The sequence below is a fragment of the Balaenoptera physalus genome (genome assembly GCF_965194825.1).
Source record: "Balaenoptera physalus genome assembly, chromosome: 16".
In the NCBI taxonomy this organism is placed as follows: domain Eukaryota; kingdom Metazoa; phylum Chordata; class Mammalia; order Artiodactyla; family Balaenopteridae; genus Balaenoptera; species Balaenoptera physalus.
Genome location: NC_138898.1, coordinates 64,381,375 through 64,395,439, shown reverse-complemented (window position 1 = coordinate 64,395,439; position 14,065 = coordinate 64,381,375). Strand labels below are relative to the sequence as shown.

At 46.2% G+C, this 14,065-nt stretch overlaps 1 protein-coding gene across 16 annotated transcripts in view; it reads right to left on the bottom strand.

The window, feature by feature from the left end:
* The window catches only part of SNX29 (sorting nexin 29), a 566,403-nt gene that overhangs the window by 276,537 nt on the left and 275,801 nt on the right, over positions 1–14,065 (bottom strand). For all 16 annotated transcript variants that reach the window (XR_014254726.1, XR_014254727.1, XR_014254728.1 and 13 more), the window contains one exon: positions 13,809–13,915. Coding sequence is in view for 9 of the 16 variants with exons in the window: in XM_082429659.1 (XP_082285785.1) it covers positions 13,809–13,915 (107 nt within the window). In the remaining 7 variants the exon portion in view is untranslated. The remainder of the gene's footprint in view (positions 1–13,808; positions 13,916–14,065) is intronic.

Sequence of the window (14,065 nt, the reverse complement as noted above, 5' to 3'; positions counted from 1 at the left end):
TCTGCAATATCTTCTCTGAGACACCCCAAACCATGCCCCTCCACTACCAGATCTGGTGAATTCCCCTCTTCCCTGTGTTACTTCTTTTGGTTTACTGATCACTTGCTGCTATTGGCTACTGCTTTATGACACTAACTCCCCTACCAGGCTGCGAGCCCCCTGGGGCAAGAGAGAGGTTGATTCATCAATGTATCCACTAATCTGGCACTCATTCATTCATTCATTCATTCATCTGTTCATGCATACATGCACTCAAACATTCACTGAGCACTGAAGTGGACCTTCGTCACCTGTCCCTATGGCACCCGTTTCCTGTCCAGCAACAGTCTCCGTGTTCATTGGGGGATCCACCCCTCTCCCCAGCCCTCATTCTCCACGTCTGAATGGGGTTCTTCCCTCGGCCTCGGCACATGAGAGGGATCCTGCGATTGGGTGAAGAGGGAGAAGGGACCTAAGCTGGCTCTATCAGAGGGAACTCAAGGCTCTTCCCAGGAATCAAGAAAGAGACCCTTGCTTCTTCCCCTGAATGTGAACCTGGAAGAAAAACTATCTGCCCAGGGGTTATCACAGCCAGCTGTGATCAGGAGGGATAAACCCACCAAAATGATGTCAACCCAGACATGGTAGAGGTAAGGGCCAGAGAGAGAGAGAGACAGGAGCCTGGTAACAGAGCTCACATCCCAAGATTCAGCCACACCTAAAGCCAAACTCTCCCTTCAATCAAGAAATTCTCTTTCTAGGCAAAATCAGGGTAAGCTATGCTCTGGCTGTAATAACAAGCAAACCCTGGTATCTCACTGGCTGAACAGATATGGTCTATTCCTGCTCTCACAAAGTGTGCAGTGGGCCCAGCAGCACAACAGGGCCAATCCCTTCCAGGCGGTGACTCAGGGATCCAGGCTAGCATCACCCTGTAGCTACGCCACACGGAGCACATGGCTCCCAGGGTCATCACGGCAAGGACAACGAGATCAAAGAAAATTCACACCAGCTCTTCCACGCTTCAGCCTTGGAGGACGCTCATCACTTCTACTCATAGCCCACTGGCCAGAATGAGTCACATGGTCCCAGTCTAACCTAAGGGAGACTGGGAAATGCAGCAGTCCTGCTTGTCCAGGGAGAGACAAGTGAGACAGGCCTGATGAACACACAGCACAGTCTCTGCCACAACAGGATCAGCCACACTTTCTATCACCTGCAACCAAAAGACTCCAAAATGATATATGCTGGGACCACAACAGTGAACAGGACGTGAGAATTGTCAACATGGAACCCACAGCACAGTGAGAGGTGGGGCAAAGAATGAGGGAAAAGAGAACCCGCAAGACAGGCAAACACACACATGGCACAGTCAGGACGAGGAGTGGGGATGCGGGAGAGGTGGGTAGCAACAAGACACCTGGGGGTAACGGAACTTAGCTTTTGGGAGCGCAGAGGGCTGGTAGGGGAAGGGTTTTAGGGCGAGATCTGAAAGCTCAGAAGTCAGCCCAGGAAAATGGGGAGGGAAGGGGACACAGAGAAAGAATAGGGTTCCAGGTAAGAAACCAACGGGTAGAAAGGTGACACAAGCTCACGGTGAGGTGAGAAACATGGCTGCAGGGGAAGATGAGAGCCACGGCATACAGGATCTTACGGTAACATATAAAAAAGGGGTCACGTTTTAATGACTCTAAGGGAAAAGAGGAGCCACTGGAGTCTTAAGCAGGAAAATGGCCCAAGCCAGCTGGGCCTGGGGTAGTTTTTCATTATTCCGTCCACGTGCATTAAACTCACCATCTCCTTCCTCCCTGTCTCTGCATCTGCCCCCCACACCTCCAATTGCTATGGCTCCACATTGTTGGGGACAATCCCTAGATGTTCCCGGTGGGCTGGGCTCACCACACGTGACAGCCGTGTCCTTTCACCTGGCGCATCCTCAACACTGACCTTGATAGGACAGTGCCACCTATCCCCCCCCCCCGCCACCGACTGAGACCACACAACTCCTCTGGGAGCCCAAGAAGCAGCTTCAAGGAGCCACTTCCCGCCTCAAGAAGGAAAGCAAATATAAAACAGGCCCAAAATAGTGTGGGTCTGAAAAGCTGAAAACCAGCCACCACAATTACAAGTATTTTTATCCATCACCCAAAAAGGAGTAGCGGATCATTTTCCAAGTGTCTCTCTAAGGAAGTTCATCTGTTCAATCTCACGTGCTCCAGACTCCAGAGACGCAAACAGAAATGAGGCTGTAACAGGAATGGCAGCCGAAGAGAACACCCAGGGTGGAGACACCGAGCAAACAGCAGGGCCTGTGGTATCATCGTCGACGGAGGGTGGTGACCCCACCACGAGACGGGAGAAGAGACACCCAAAGGTCTACGAGAGAAACCAGGAGATGGGCAGGGACGAGCGAGCACTAATGAGCCTGGAGTGTGGGCGTGTCTGCACCGGAGCCGGGCTGCCACCTGCCACTCCACACACCCTGCCAAGGGCAAAGAGTGACGAAAGGCCTGGGGACATGCAGGAAAGAAAGAAGGCCCGTCCGGCGAGAAGGGCGCACTGCCCGAAGTGGAACCTTTCCCTTTGCTACACTGGGCAGGTCACCTGAGCACACAGGAACAGGCTGGGGACACGCGATGAGCGCAAGAGGCATGGCAGCAGAAACTAACACAACACTGTAAACCAACTACACGCCAATAAAATTAATTTAAAAAAAGAGGCATCAGAAGAGCCCTGCCATCTGAGCAAGTGCTTGGGCTTGTGTGTGTCAATACAGCTTACAGCAGGGCTTGTGTCTGTCAGCCAGAATTTCTTCCCATTATCCCTCCTCATCCTTCAATAATTCCCTTGGGTGTGACAAGCTCAGAGCTAGCATGCTTTCATCACCGTGGCTCCCCTTAGAGTTAAAAGTTAGAGCCAGCCAGCCAGCAGGGCCTGCCTCTGTTGCAGCAGAAATAGAAATGAAGTCTTCCCTCTCCTGAGAACAAGGAAAATAAAGGCAACAGTGCCAGACTAGAGAAGAAACATAACCTGGCCTGAAAGAGTTAATCAATCCTAGTTTTATTTTAACCGTTACTAATCTATAGTGTCTGTTGTTAGATTTGTCCTTCACAAAGCGAACCTGTCGCCCCTAAACCTGTGTAATTTACATCCTGCACCTGGTATTTGCTCCCCCTGTAATCTCTTGCAGCAAATCACCCCTTGTAGCTGCTTGCTTTCCAGAAGGGAGCTCACAGACTGATAACCCAGAGACTAATGGACCCAATTACTGGGTTTCCTGACGCCAGCGGTGACTATTTTGAAATAATGCAAGAAGAAGAAGAAGGCAAGACATTCACTGTTCTGATCCTTATCACTCACTTTGGACTGTGAACTCCCCTGTAAGAATCCCTGTAATTCCGCAGAGTGGGCGCACAGTTCTTGAGGCGCTAGCCTACTGTGTCTTCCCTTTGCCTGGCAAAGAAAATAAAAAGCCTCTCTATTTCTTATCTTCCAAATTTCTGTCTCTGTATTTTTATTCGGCATGGGTGCACAGGGAGCCAAGATTTGGCAACAGTTCCTGTTTCTAGCTAAGCATGAGGGGAAGAGCACGAACTCTGGAGTCAGACAGCCAGGGTTACATCCTAGGTCTACACGTGAAGCCCTGGGACCTTGGGCCGGTGACTTGTCATCTCCAAGCCTTAGATGCCTCATCTGTAAGGATGCAGCAAACATTAGGTTAGACAATCCAATGTGACGCTATTAGCACAGGGCCTAAAAGTAGAATAAGCCCTCAACTTATGCTAACTGCTACTACCAACGTTGTCATCGATGTTTGGGGGTTGCTTTTCTCTAAGTAAATGTCACCAAAAGCCTAAGAGGTCACAGAGTACCAAGCACATGACAGACTCTCAAAAAACACTGGTGGGAGACATTCTCTAGGATCAACAATCTAATTTCTTTAACTAATAAATTTCAAGTAAAGAAGAAAGGGAGAGAAGGGAAGATAAAGATGGGAAACCTGCAGATTCAGAGACATTTAAGAGGTCCATTAACTGATTACAATGTGTGGATGGACCCCATTTGGAAACTTATTCAAACATTTGTTTGAAATGAAAATTTGAACACTCACCAGATATTTGATGATGTTAAGAAAATTATTGCCAATTTTTATTTAGGTGTGATATTATAGGATTTTTTTTCTTTTAAAAAATAGGAGGACCCTTATGTTGTATTAGAGATATATTTCAAAATACTTTGGGAGGAAACAACGCTGTGCTTTGAACTTGCTTCAGCGTATCTATGAGAAGCTGGGGAAGTAGGAAGATATATGGACAAAGCGAGATTGGCCATGACTTGGCCACCATTGCAGTTGGGTGATGGGTACGTGAAAGCTCATTATATTCTTCGGGCTATTCTTACATTCAAACTTTCCATAATGAAAATATATTTTGAATAAGGGAAGAGAATGTGAAGAACATATGTGTATATATATACACACACATATACACATACACACATATATATGTATAACTGAATCGCTATGTTGTACACCTGAAACTAACACAATATTGTAAATCAACCGTACTTCAAATTTTAAAAATAGAATATTAAAAATAAGAAGAGAAAACACACAAAAAATATTTTGAATAAAGTACTGGACTGCCTGTGATCTTCATTAGGGAACTAGTTCATTCATGCACAAGGGCACAGCGGAGGCCCGTGTGCCCAAGCATTCGGAAACCCAAGCACTGGGAAACCTGCAAGCCGTGGTGACACTGAGGCAGGAGATAGATGGGCCCCAAGTTAGACATTTACAACTAGCTTCCTGTTTACACTTCATAGGGCAGGATAAAGTGAGTTTCAGGCCAGACACTTACAACTAGCCTCCTGTTTGCACCTCCTGAGACAGAAGATAGATGGGTTTGAGGTTAGACATTTAAAATCAGCCTCCTGTTTGTTCTCCAAAATGGAAGCAATGACAGAGACAGGGTAAATACCCAAGCTTTGTCTCTTGTGGATGTCCTAGGATAACAGTCATGGCAGGAACAGGGGCAAAACCTTGTTTGAGTAAAGGATCAAGGGATCTCTGCTTCCCCCCTCCTTGGGGCAAGAGAGACACCACACATGTGCAGAAAGGCTCCTTGGGGGTCAAAAGTCAGGGGACACCTCCAGGCCATGGTGACTCTTGCTTCTCCAAGATGCCTTCACGTCGGGACCCATCTTGGCTGAGAGGTGCCTGCACCCCTAAGGGGAGGGTCCTAAGACAAATTAGCCAGGGGGGACAAAACAAGATGATTGGCCGGAAGACAAAGACCTGGAAAACTGTGCCCTTATAAAGGGTTTAAACTTCCCAGAGGCGCAACTCTCTCTCTGAGTTCACCCCTGCATCTTTCTGCATGTACTCTGTCTTTCCAATAAACTTTTTACTTTTCTCTTTACCTTCTGCCTCCTCACCTGAATTCATTCTTGACAAGACAGGCAAGAACTAGGGATCCAGGCCCCTGTGGTCTAGCGGTTAAGAATCCCAGTCCAGACACTAAGATCTTGCTTCCAGCTACTGCTTGCTGCTGCTTGCTGCAAGCTGCCGCCTACTGCTGCCTGCATCCGAAATCAACAGCTCCTTGTCTCCAACCTGTTCCATTTCCAAAAGTCAGTGCAGCTGTGCTGGTGACAGGGCCGTGGCTGATATTAACTGGAATTAACATAGAAAGCCAAGCAAAGGGGAGGAAGACCTCGGCTTGGCCATCTCACATGAGTTAGGTGCTAAGATTCCTTCCTCAGCAAACTGAGGGGGAGGAACAGGAAGCAAGGGGTCCTTCGATACTGTGATTTACTGTGGGCCACAGTTCTGGGCTCACAGCTCTCAAAACCCTTGGAATTTCCTAAGTGTTGAGAATGATAAAGGTGTCTTTTGTTATGTTAATAAGATGACTTTTAGAAGCACCTAACGATGGGGGCTGGGTGCCAGGAGAACCAATCCTGTGATTAGAAGGTTAGAACTTTTGGTCCTACCCCCTGGCCTCTGGGGGGGGGGGGGGGGGCTGGAGGTTGAGTCAATCACCAATGGTCTACGATCCAGCAATCCCACTACTGGGCATATACCCTGAGAAAACCATCATTCAAAAAGAGTCATGTACCACAATGTTCACTGCAGCTCTATTTACAATAGCCAGGACATGGAAGCAACCTAAGTGTCCATCGACAGATGAATGGATAAAGAAGATGTGGCACATATATACAATGGAATATTACTCAGCCATAAAAAGAAACGAAATTGAGTTATTTGTAGTGAGGTGGATGGACCTAGAGTCTGTCATACAGAGTGAAGTAAGTCAGAAAGAGAAAGACAAATACTGTACGCTAACACATATATATGGAATCTTAAAAAAAAAGAAAAAATGGTTCTGAAGAACCTGGGGCAGGACAGGAATAAAGATGCAGACATAGAGAATGGACTTGAGGACACGGGGAGGGAGAAGGGTAAGCTGCGACGAAATGAGAGAGTGGCATGGACATATATACACTACCAAATGTAAAATAGATAGCTAGTGGGAAGCAGCTGCATAGCACAGGGAGATCAGCTCGGCGCTTTGTGTCCACCTAGAGGGGTAGGATAGGGAGGGTGGGAGGGAGACGCAAGAGGGAGGGGATATGGGGATATATGTATACGTATAGCTGATTCAGTTTGTTATACAGCAGAAACTAACACACCATTGTAAAGCAATTATACTCCAATAAAGATGTTAAAAAAAAAATCACCAATGGTCAATGATTTCATCATTCCTGCGTCTGTAATGAAGCTTCTATTTTTATGGATAGGACAGGGTTCCAAAAGCTTCCAGGGTGGTGAACACATGGGGATGTGGGGAGAGTGGCGTGGCCAGAGAGGGCTTGGATGCCGGTACCCTTTCCCCATACCTTGTCCTATGTATCTCTTCCATCTGGCTGTTCCTGACTTACATCCTTCTACAATATACCAGCAATCTAGTGAGTAAAATTTTGAGTTCTGTGAGACGCTATAGCAAATTCGTCGTCTTGGGAACCTCTGATTTATAGCCAGTCGGTCAGAAGCACAGGTAACAATCTGGGCTCACAACTGGTGTCTGAAGTGGAGGGTGATCTTGTGGGACTGGCCTCTTACCTGTAGAATCTGATGCTATCTCTGGGTAGACAGTGTCAGAATTCAGTTGAATTCTCAGACACTCCGCTGGTGTGGGAAAGCCTACACACACACACACACACACACACACACACACACACACACACACACACACACACACGCTGGAATTGGCTGAGGAACCATTTTTCAGGCCCCCTAAAAGGTGCTCTGTTAAAAGAAGTCAGTCAGTCTCTCTCTCTCTTTCTCTCTGATATTCCACAATCTGAGATTTGCTAGGACTGGCATGGGCCTCCTTTAGAAGATTTTTTAATGGTATTGTGGTTTTGTTTTGTTTTGTTTAGAGCTCTTATATTTTACAGATATAGCCTGAAATAGGAGTGGAATGATATGAAAACTCAGGTTTGCTTCAAAATGCCACAAGAGACTGGGAGTAGGATGGGACAGAGATGATGCAAAATTGACCAGGAGTTATTAACGGTTGAAGCCAGATGATGGGTATTTAGAGGCTGATTAAACCTCTAAATTTTCCATTTTTGTATCTTTTCCATAATGAAAAGATTTTAAGAATTCCTTGGAGATTTGGCCTTGTTAGTCATTCACATTTTAGTGGGAATTACCCCTATCCCTCCAGAAGGGAGAGAACTCCTTACCAATTTTCATTCATACATAACAATTTTGCTTCAACACCCAGTTTTACGTGGTGAGCAAACTTCTTTCCCCTGACGAGGTGAGAGCCCGGTCTCAATCTGCTCAGTAACATGAGATATTAAAAAAGAAAAACAAATTCACATCAAACTCTTCATTTTGAGCAGCAGTTTGATGGAGATGTCAGCTCAGAGTTCTGTATCCTGAGTCCTTACACGGAATCCAGTCTTTTATTTAAGAGCCTGTTTTTCTTTTGCATAAAAATGACTCCCAGATATATCAAGAGTGTTGGAACCCACTGGTGCCAATTTATGAAGCCAGTGCTGGTGGTATAACTGCCCCCAAGGTCCTGGCTGCTTCAGGAACTTTTCCATTTTATTAAAATGATGATCACATTCAGAGTTATCCACAGCGTGTGATTATGAATGTATTTTTTACCAGCTTGATGCTTAAGCTTACTTTTCCATTAATAGTAACTCTGCCATTATAATGAGAACAAATGCCGCTAATACACATTTATTTCACCCATGAGCAAAAATTCAGGGGCTAACTACATTCACACAGTAAATGATAAGTATCCTATAATTTGAAAAATCAATCAACAGCTAGATGAGTCCTTCCACACGGGAGGAAGTAAAGGTCTGTTTGCTGAGGACGGATGGGCTGCGTTGCACACGGCGCAGAGGCGAGCAAACGACGGGGAAGCAGGGCTGTGATCAAGGCCTAGGACAGTATGCAAAAGGCAGACCAAGGAGCCCCAAAGGAGAGGAAGAGGAAACAGCATCTATGGATTGCAGACACTTACAAAACTTCACATGAACTAAGGTATTTTGGAGGTTAAGTAACAGAGATTCTAACCTGAGCTACAAAGGAATTACTGTAAACAGTCAGGAAATTGGGAGAACCTGGCCCAGAGAAGGACCTGAAACCAGAACAGCTCTGGCCAGTTCACACAGGAACAAATGGAGAGTCATCAGGACCCAGTTACTGAATAAATGGCCTCTCAAGCATTCTTGCCATTCTTGTTTAATTTAGGAGTTAAAGCCCCAACTGCCCTGGCTCAGGTCACATGCCTGCCCTGGGGCCAAAGTAGGACAAAGTACCTAAGATTTACTCTCCTACCAAGACGGCAAGACATGGTGGGGCCATCATTCCTCCAAAGGAAATCAGGACAGAAGGAAGAAAAGAAAGCACTCCTGTCCACTACGGGTCCTGAACCTGATTCTTTATATTTAATCCTCAAAGCAACCCTAGCAGTAGGTATTACCAGCTCAACTTTACTGACAGAGAAACTGAGGCTTAGAGAGCTCAGGTGGCCTGCCCAGGAACGAATGCATGGCGATGAGGGACCAATCTGAACTGAGTCTGACATGGGACACCTGTGCTCTCCAAGCCACCAGGCTGCAGGAGGCGACGCAGGACCAAAGTCCAAATGCCACCAACAATTCTACATTTTTCTTGATGGCAACTGCTAGAAAGCAATGGAAAAATCTCTGGAGACGAATCCAAACCAAAAGGATTGCACTTGCAGGAGGTAAAGAAGAATCTTAGAGCAGATCTATCTTGGACGTGTCCAGTATCTTTTATCCTCAAAAACCTTGGTGAGAACAAATCCATTTCCTCTAATGTGTAGCTCTTCAGGAGGGATGGGAAGTGGACAAGAGAAATTTCTGAGTGTCATCACTAACAACCCCAAAGAAAAGGGGAGGAACGTTCTAGAAGCTCCAGTTAGGTGCTCAAGCTCTGCAAGACTGCTGTTAAAGACATAGCTCTAGGAGCCCATGAGGCAGGCGTCACTCTATGTCTGCACTTCTGGCACGTCAAGCCTGCTTCCTAATGATCATAACGGACATGTCTGCCTCACCCCCCAGGCCGGGAGCTTCCCCAGAGGCAGGCAATGTGTCTTGTTCGTCTTTGTAACCTACGACAAGCCTTGGTTACACAGATGCTACCCATGGATGAAGCATCAATGACTTTGCAATCAAAAGAAGAAGGAAAACTCAGTCTAGGGAAGAAAACGCCACTTGAGGAACGTCTCAGCTTCAGACTCACACCTCTTGTGGCTCATCTCCTAGAATCATCACCTCTACTGCTCCCAGGGTAGGGGAGGCCACTGAGGGTAGAGAAAGGAAGTTGAAGGCTGGACCCTTAGGAGGTAGTCAGTAAGTATGTGCTACACGAGCTGGTAGCGCCCATCTGTCTCTCAAGGTCCCCTCCAGACTCTCCAAGCTCAAATTCCCCCTAAAACTGACCGCCAGAAAAACGTGTGCCTCCTCCAAAGAGCCATGCTTCCTCTTATTAGATATGGAATCCTTCCCGCCAGGATGCTCTGAGCTACAGGGGTGCCTTGTACAACCCACTCTCGACCTGAGAGCGGAGAGAAGTCCATCCATCACTCTTTAAACATGACCCCGAACAGCCGAATCCACCTGACAGACTGTCATCCCATTCGATACTTACAGAGCTCCTACTATATGCTGGAGCCGAATGAGGCAATGAACATACAGTAAAAAAGATAACGTCCCAGCCTGGCATTCTACTGCAAGTGGCTTCAGAATCGAGTAGGTCCAAGCGCGGATGGGAGGCGTTCCCTCCTCCTGCAGTAACTGAGGGTGTGGGACGAGGCCCCGCCAGCACCATGCCAAACGGCCGATGTGCCATGTTTCTGTCAGCTACTGCTGGCAACCCTCACCTCCCTCCACGCATTCTCTCAAATGGGACGAGTGACTGGCCCTTCTCTTAGATGTCTCTTTTTCTCACTGAGCCTGGCCTTCCAGAACACAGCAGGACGATGGGTTTGGGCTCTGGTGCTAGATGGCCTGAGGGATTCGGACCCAGCTCTGCTTCTTACCAGCTGAGAAATCTTAGACAAGCTACTTCACTTCTCAAAACCCCATCTGTGAACAGTAACTTCCCTCAAGGAACCCTGCTGAGGATTGCAAGAGTTCATCGACTTGACGTAAAGACTTAGCACAGTAACCAGAATTGAAAGTGTGCGCTGACGGCTAGCTGCTAGTATTACAGCGGCTCTTACATAATGAGTGTTTTGATAGCAGTGTTCTTTCCCTGCCAGATTAACCTACACCTGCCAGAATTCTCTTTTCCCTCTTGTTTTCAAAAGTTGACCACCACAGGGTGTCAGGAACAATCTTTGCACAGTCTCTCCTGTCCTGGGTCCCTGATTCTCACCAGCTACTACATATGGTGTTGCTTTGGGTTCTGAGCTGTCCGTGCAGCGTGCTGTGTATGTGTGCTGGTGGGTGGAATGGTTTTAATGCTTTGAAAGACACCTAGAGAAAGAAGGTTCAGGAACTCCCTTTTCGTTGGGATGAATCACAGAAGAGTCATTCAATTGTTGGGGTATTTTAAATAGTCATATTATTTAAAATGATATATTTTTTCTTCCTTTGCCCTTTCGAAATGGGAAGAGCAATGCCTCAACTCTTCCCCCTCATCCTTTTATTACTCCACTCCAACACACGTTTACAACTCTTTCTTGGTAAAAACCAACCCATTAATAAAATGACAGCCGAGCATCACGAAGAATGGGTTTGATTAATGCCAACAAAGAGGGTTCGGCAAAAGTCATGGTGAAATGAAACACGAATGTTATTCAGAGATGAGAGATCACTGACAGGATCTCACTTTGCAAACAAAAACAGAATGAAAAATCAGTGCGGCGTAGTAAATGCCCCTGGAGGACCATCTCTGCTTCAACCTCACCTCTCTCCCAGCTGGCTGACTACAGCCATCGACTCCACTGCTCCCAGGGCAAGAGGATCACAGAAGGACGTGAAAGAAGGCTCAAGGCTGGCAAGAGAAGTCTTTTACCCTGATGTGGGAGTTCAACAGCTACCTCTCTCGCAGGCAACAAGAGCAACGACGCAAGGGGATCCGACAGTAACTTCACGTCACACCTGGATCTTCCCCGCACATCGCAGCTGGAGCACAGTGAGGTGGTGAGGCTTTCTCATGGTCAAAATGGGTGGTGACAGGGCACCCAACAAACACTGAATGAACCAACCACCCACCCAAGCAGCCGGGCCATGAATGAACTACGGTGCTTCCTCAGTGGGTCAAGCAGCCGGTCACTTCCTCCCAAGCCCCTCCGAGTTTCTGATGAGCATGCCAACCCCCCAGATCACTGCCCCAGGCCCGGCACCCAAAGGAATCCAGGGACACACGCAATGGTCTCTAAGCCGTGCGGGTCTGACCACATCCTTACAAGTGGACACATCACCCTGGTTCCCCTGAAGGGACAGAAGCTCCCCTTTCACTCTGGTAAGAACCCTTCACCCTTCCTAGCTCAGCAGCCCTTCCTTCATTCAGCAAACCGGAGCCATCCCTGTCCCGGGAGAAGTTCAAATACTTTCACTCAAGGGCTATTTAGCTAAATTCACCGCCTGTCAACAAACAGTCACTGAGAATACAGAGATGAAAGTGTCTCTGCCATCCAGAGACCCGGAGTCCACTAGGATTGTCACAGTTCTGAGGGTAAGGGGCCCACTCCCCTCTCCACCCAGGCTTTCTGCCACAGCCAACTCCGGTCTCATGATCGCTCTGGATGAAGGCCCACGGATGGGCATAGTGGTGGGCAGAGATGCTGCAGGGACCACCTCCCCCGTGCCCAGGCCCTCCCATCCCGGTTTTTAACTCTTCCCCCAGATGCCTGTTTGGCGAAGACCTTGGCTTGCTTTCCCTTGAGCTCACCTGAGTTAGAACTCACGTTGCTTCTAAAGTCAGCTCCCTTCTTTCGAGGTCATTTAGAGACAGAGGAAACAGACTACAAGGATGGCAGCCTGAACCAGAACGAGCTCAGGGGCTGCTCCTCAAAGGCCCTACCCCTGAAGCCCACCCCAGGTCAGGCACGTCTCCACGGCAACTGTGGGTGTTTTTCTGATTCCAAAAATAAAACTTACTCACCGTAGAAGATTTAGAAAGTACTAAGTATAGGTGTATACTTTTATGTGTGTATGTACACAAACATACATGACTTGTAATAAATACTACCACCACTGGATCACCACAACACATACACACACCTGTATATACATTAGTTACCTAATCAAAAACTTACTCTCCCAGCTTTACCATTGAGTATGGTGATAATTAATGGTTTCTGACAAAAACATTTGATCATACCAAAAAAGGACCTTTATTCTTCATTTACCAAGAATATTTTATCAGATATCGATGATGAGTGTTACCAAATGGACATTTCAGTACCTATCAAGATAAATATCTGGTTTTTCTCCTTTGATTTATTAATGGGTGGACTTAATGGATGAATTTCCTAATGTTAAACCATCCTAGAAATCTTAAATACATTTTAACTTTTTATATATGTTGTTCCTTTAATATATGACTGAATTTGACAGAGCGATACCTTTCTTGAATTGTTATGTATCCATGCACAAATGCTACCAGGCTATACTTTTCTTGTTTCTGCTGTCTTGGTCAGATTTTTTATACTGGAGCGATACACACTTGAACCAAGGTACAGACACAGATAAAAAATGCTCTAAGAAAATATAAATAGCGAAGGGCTTTTTGTATATACCTTGAAAGGTGTCCTGAAAATCACCATAAAACCATCCAGGCTTGCTACCTTCTTGGGATACAGTTCTTTCTTAACTTTTATAACTTTCTTCCACAGATTTTTTTGGTCCCTTCAGGTAGCCTGCCTCATCTTCAATGAATTTTGATACTGAATGCGATCCTAGAAAACAGTCCATCTCATCCCTATTTCCCCATTTCTCAGCTCAAAGTTGTATGTGATATTCTCTTCTGTTCTGAATATTCTCCAAATCCAAGGGTACAATTGTTTTCTTATTTTTCACGTTTTCTCTCCTATCTCCTTGCCACAGGTTTCTAATTAAATGATATTTTTCAAAGAACCACGTCTTACTTTCTTACTTTTCTCTATCAATTACAATGGTTTTATCATTTTGTGTTTTGTTTGTGGGAGGCGGAGTGTGTGACTGCTTGTTTTGCTAACGTCTGTTTAACAGGCTGGGCCTATGTCTGAAAAGTCTCCAAAGCAGCCAATGTTGGGAATAAACGCAGACTCTGCCACCCTTACCTCAATGAGCTTTCTTTCATAGGAGCTTGCTAGTTCCTCGGCAACTTCTCCCGGCTTCTGGTCAGTAACTGTAACTTCTCCATCAACATTCCAAAGATTTGGTACAACTTTAGAAAAAGAAAGACATTCCATAAGTATTTTAACAGTAATCAAAAATAATTCTCCCAGTTGAAAAAAAAAAATTCTTCTTTTCCAAATGGCTTCTCCAGAGAGAAAGCTCTTGTTAAACGAGAAAAAAAAATCACAATTACTAATTA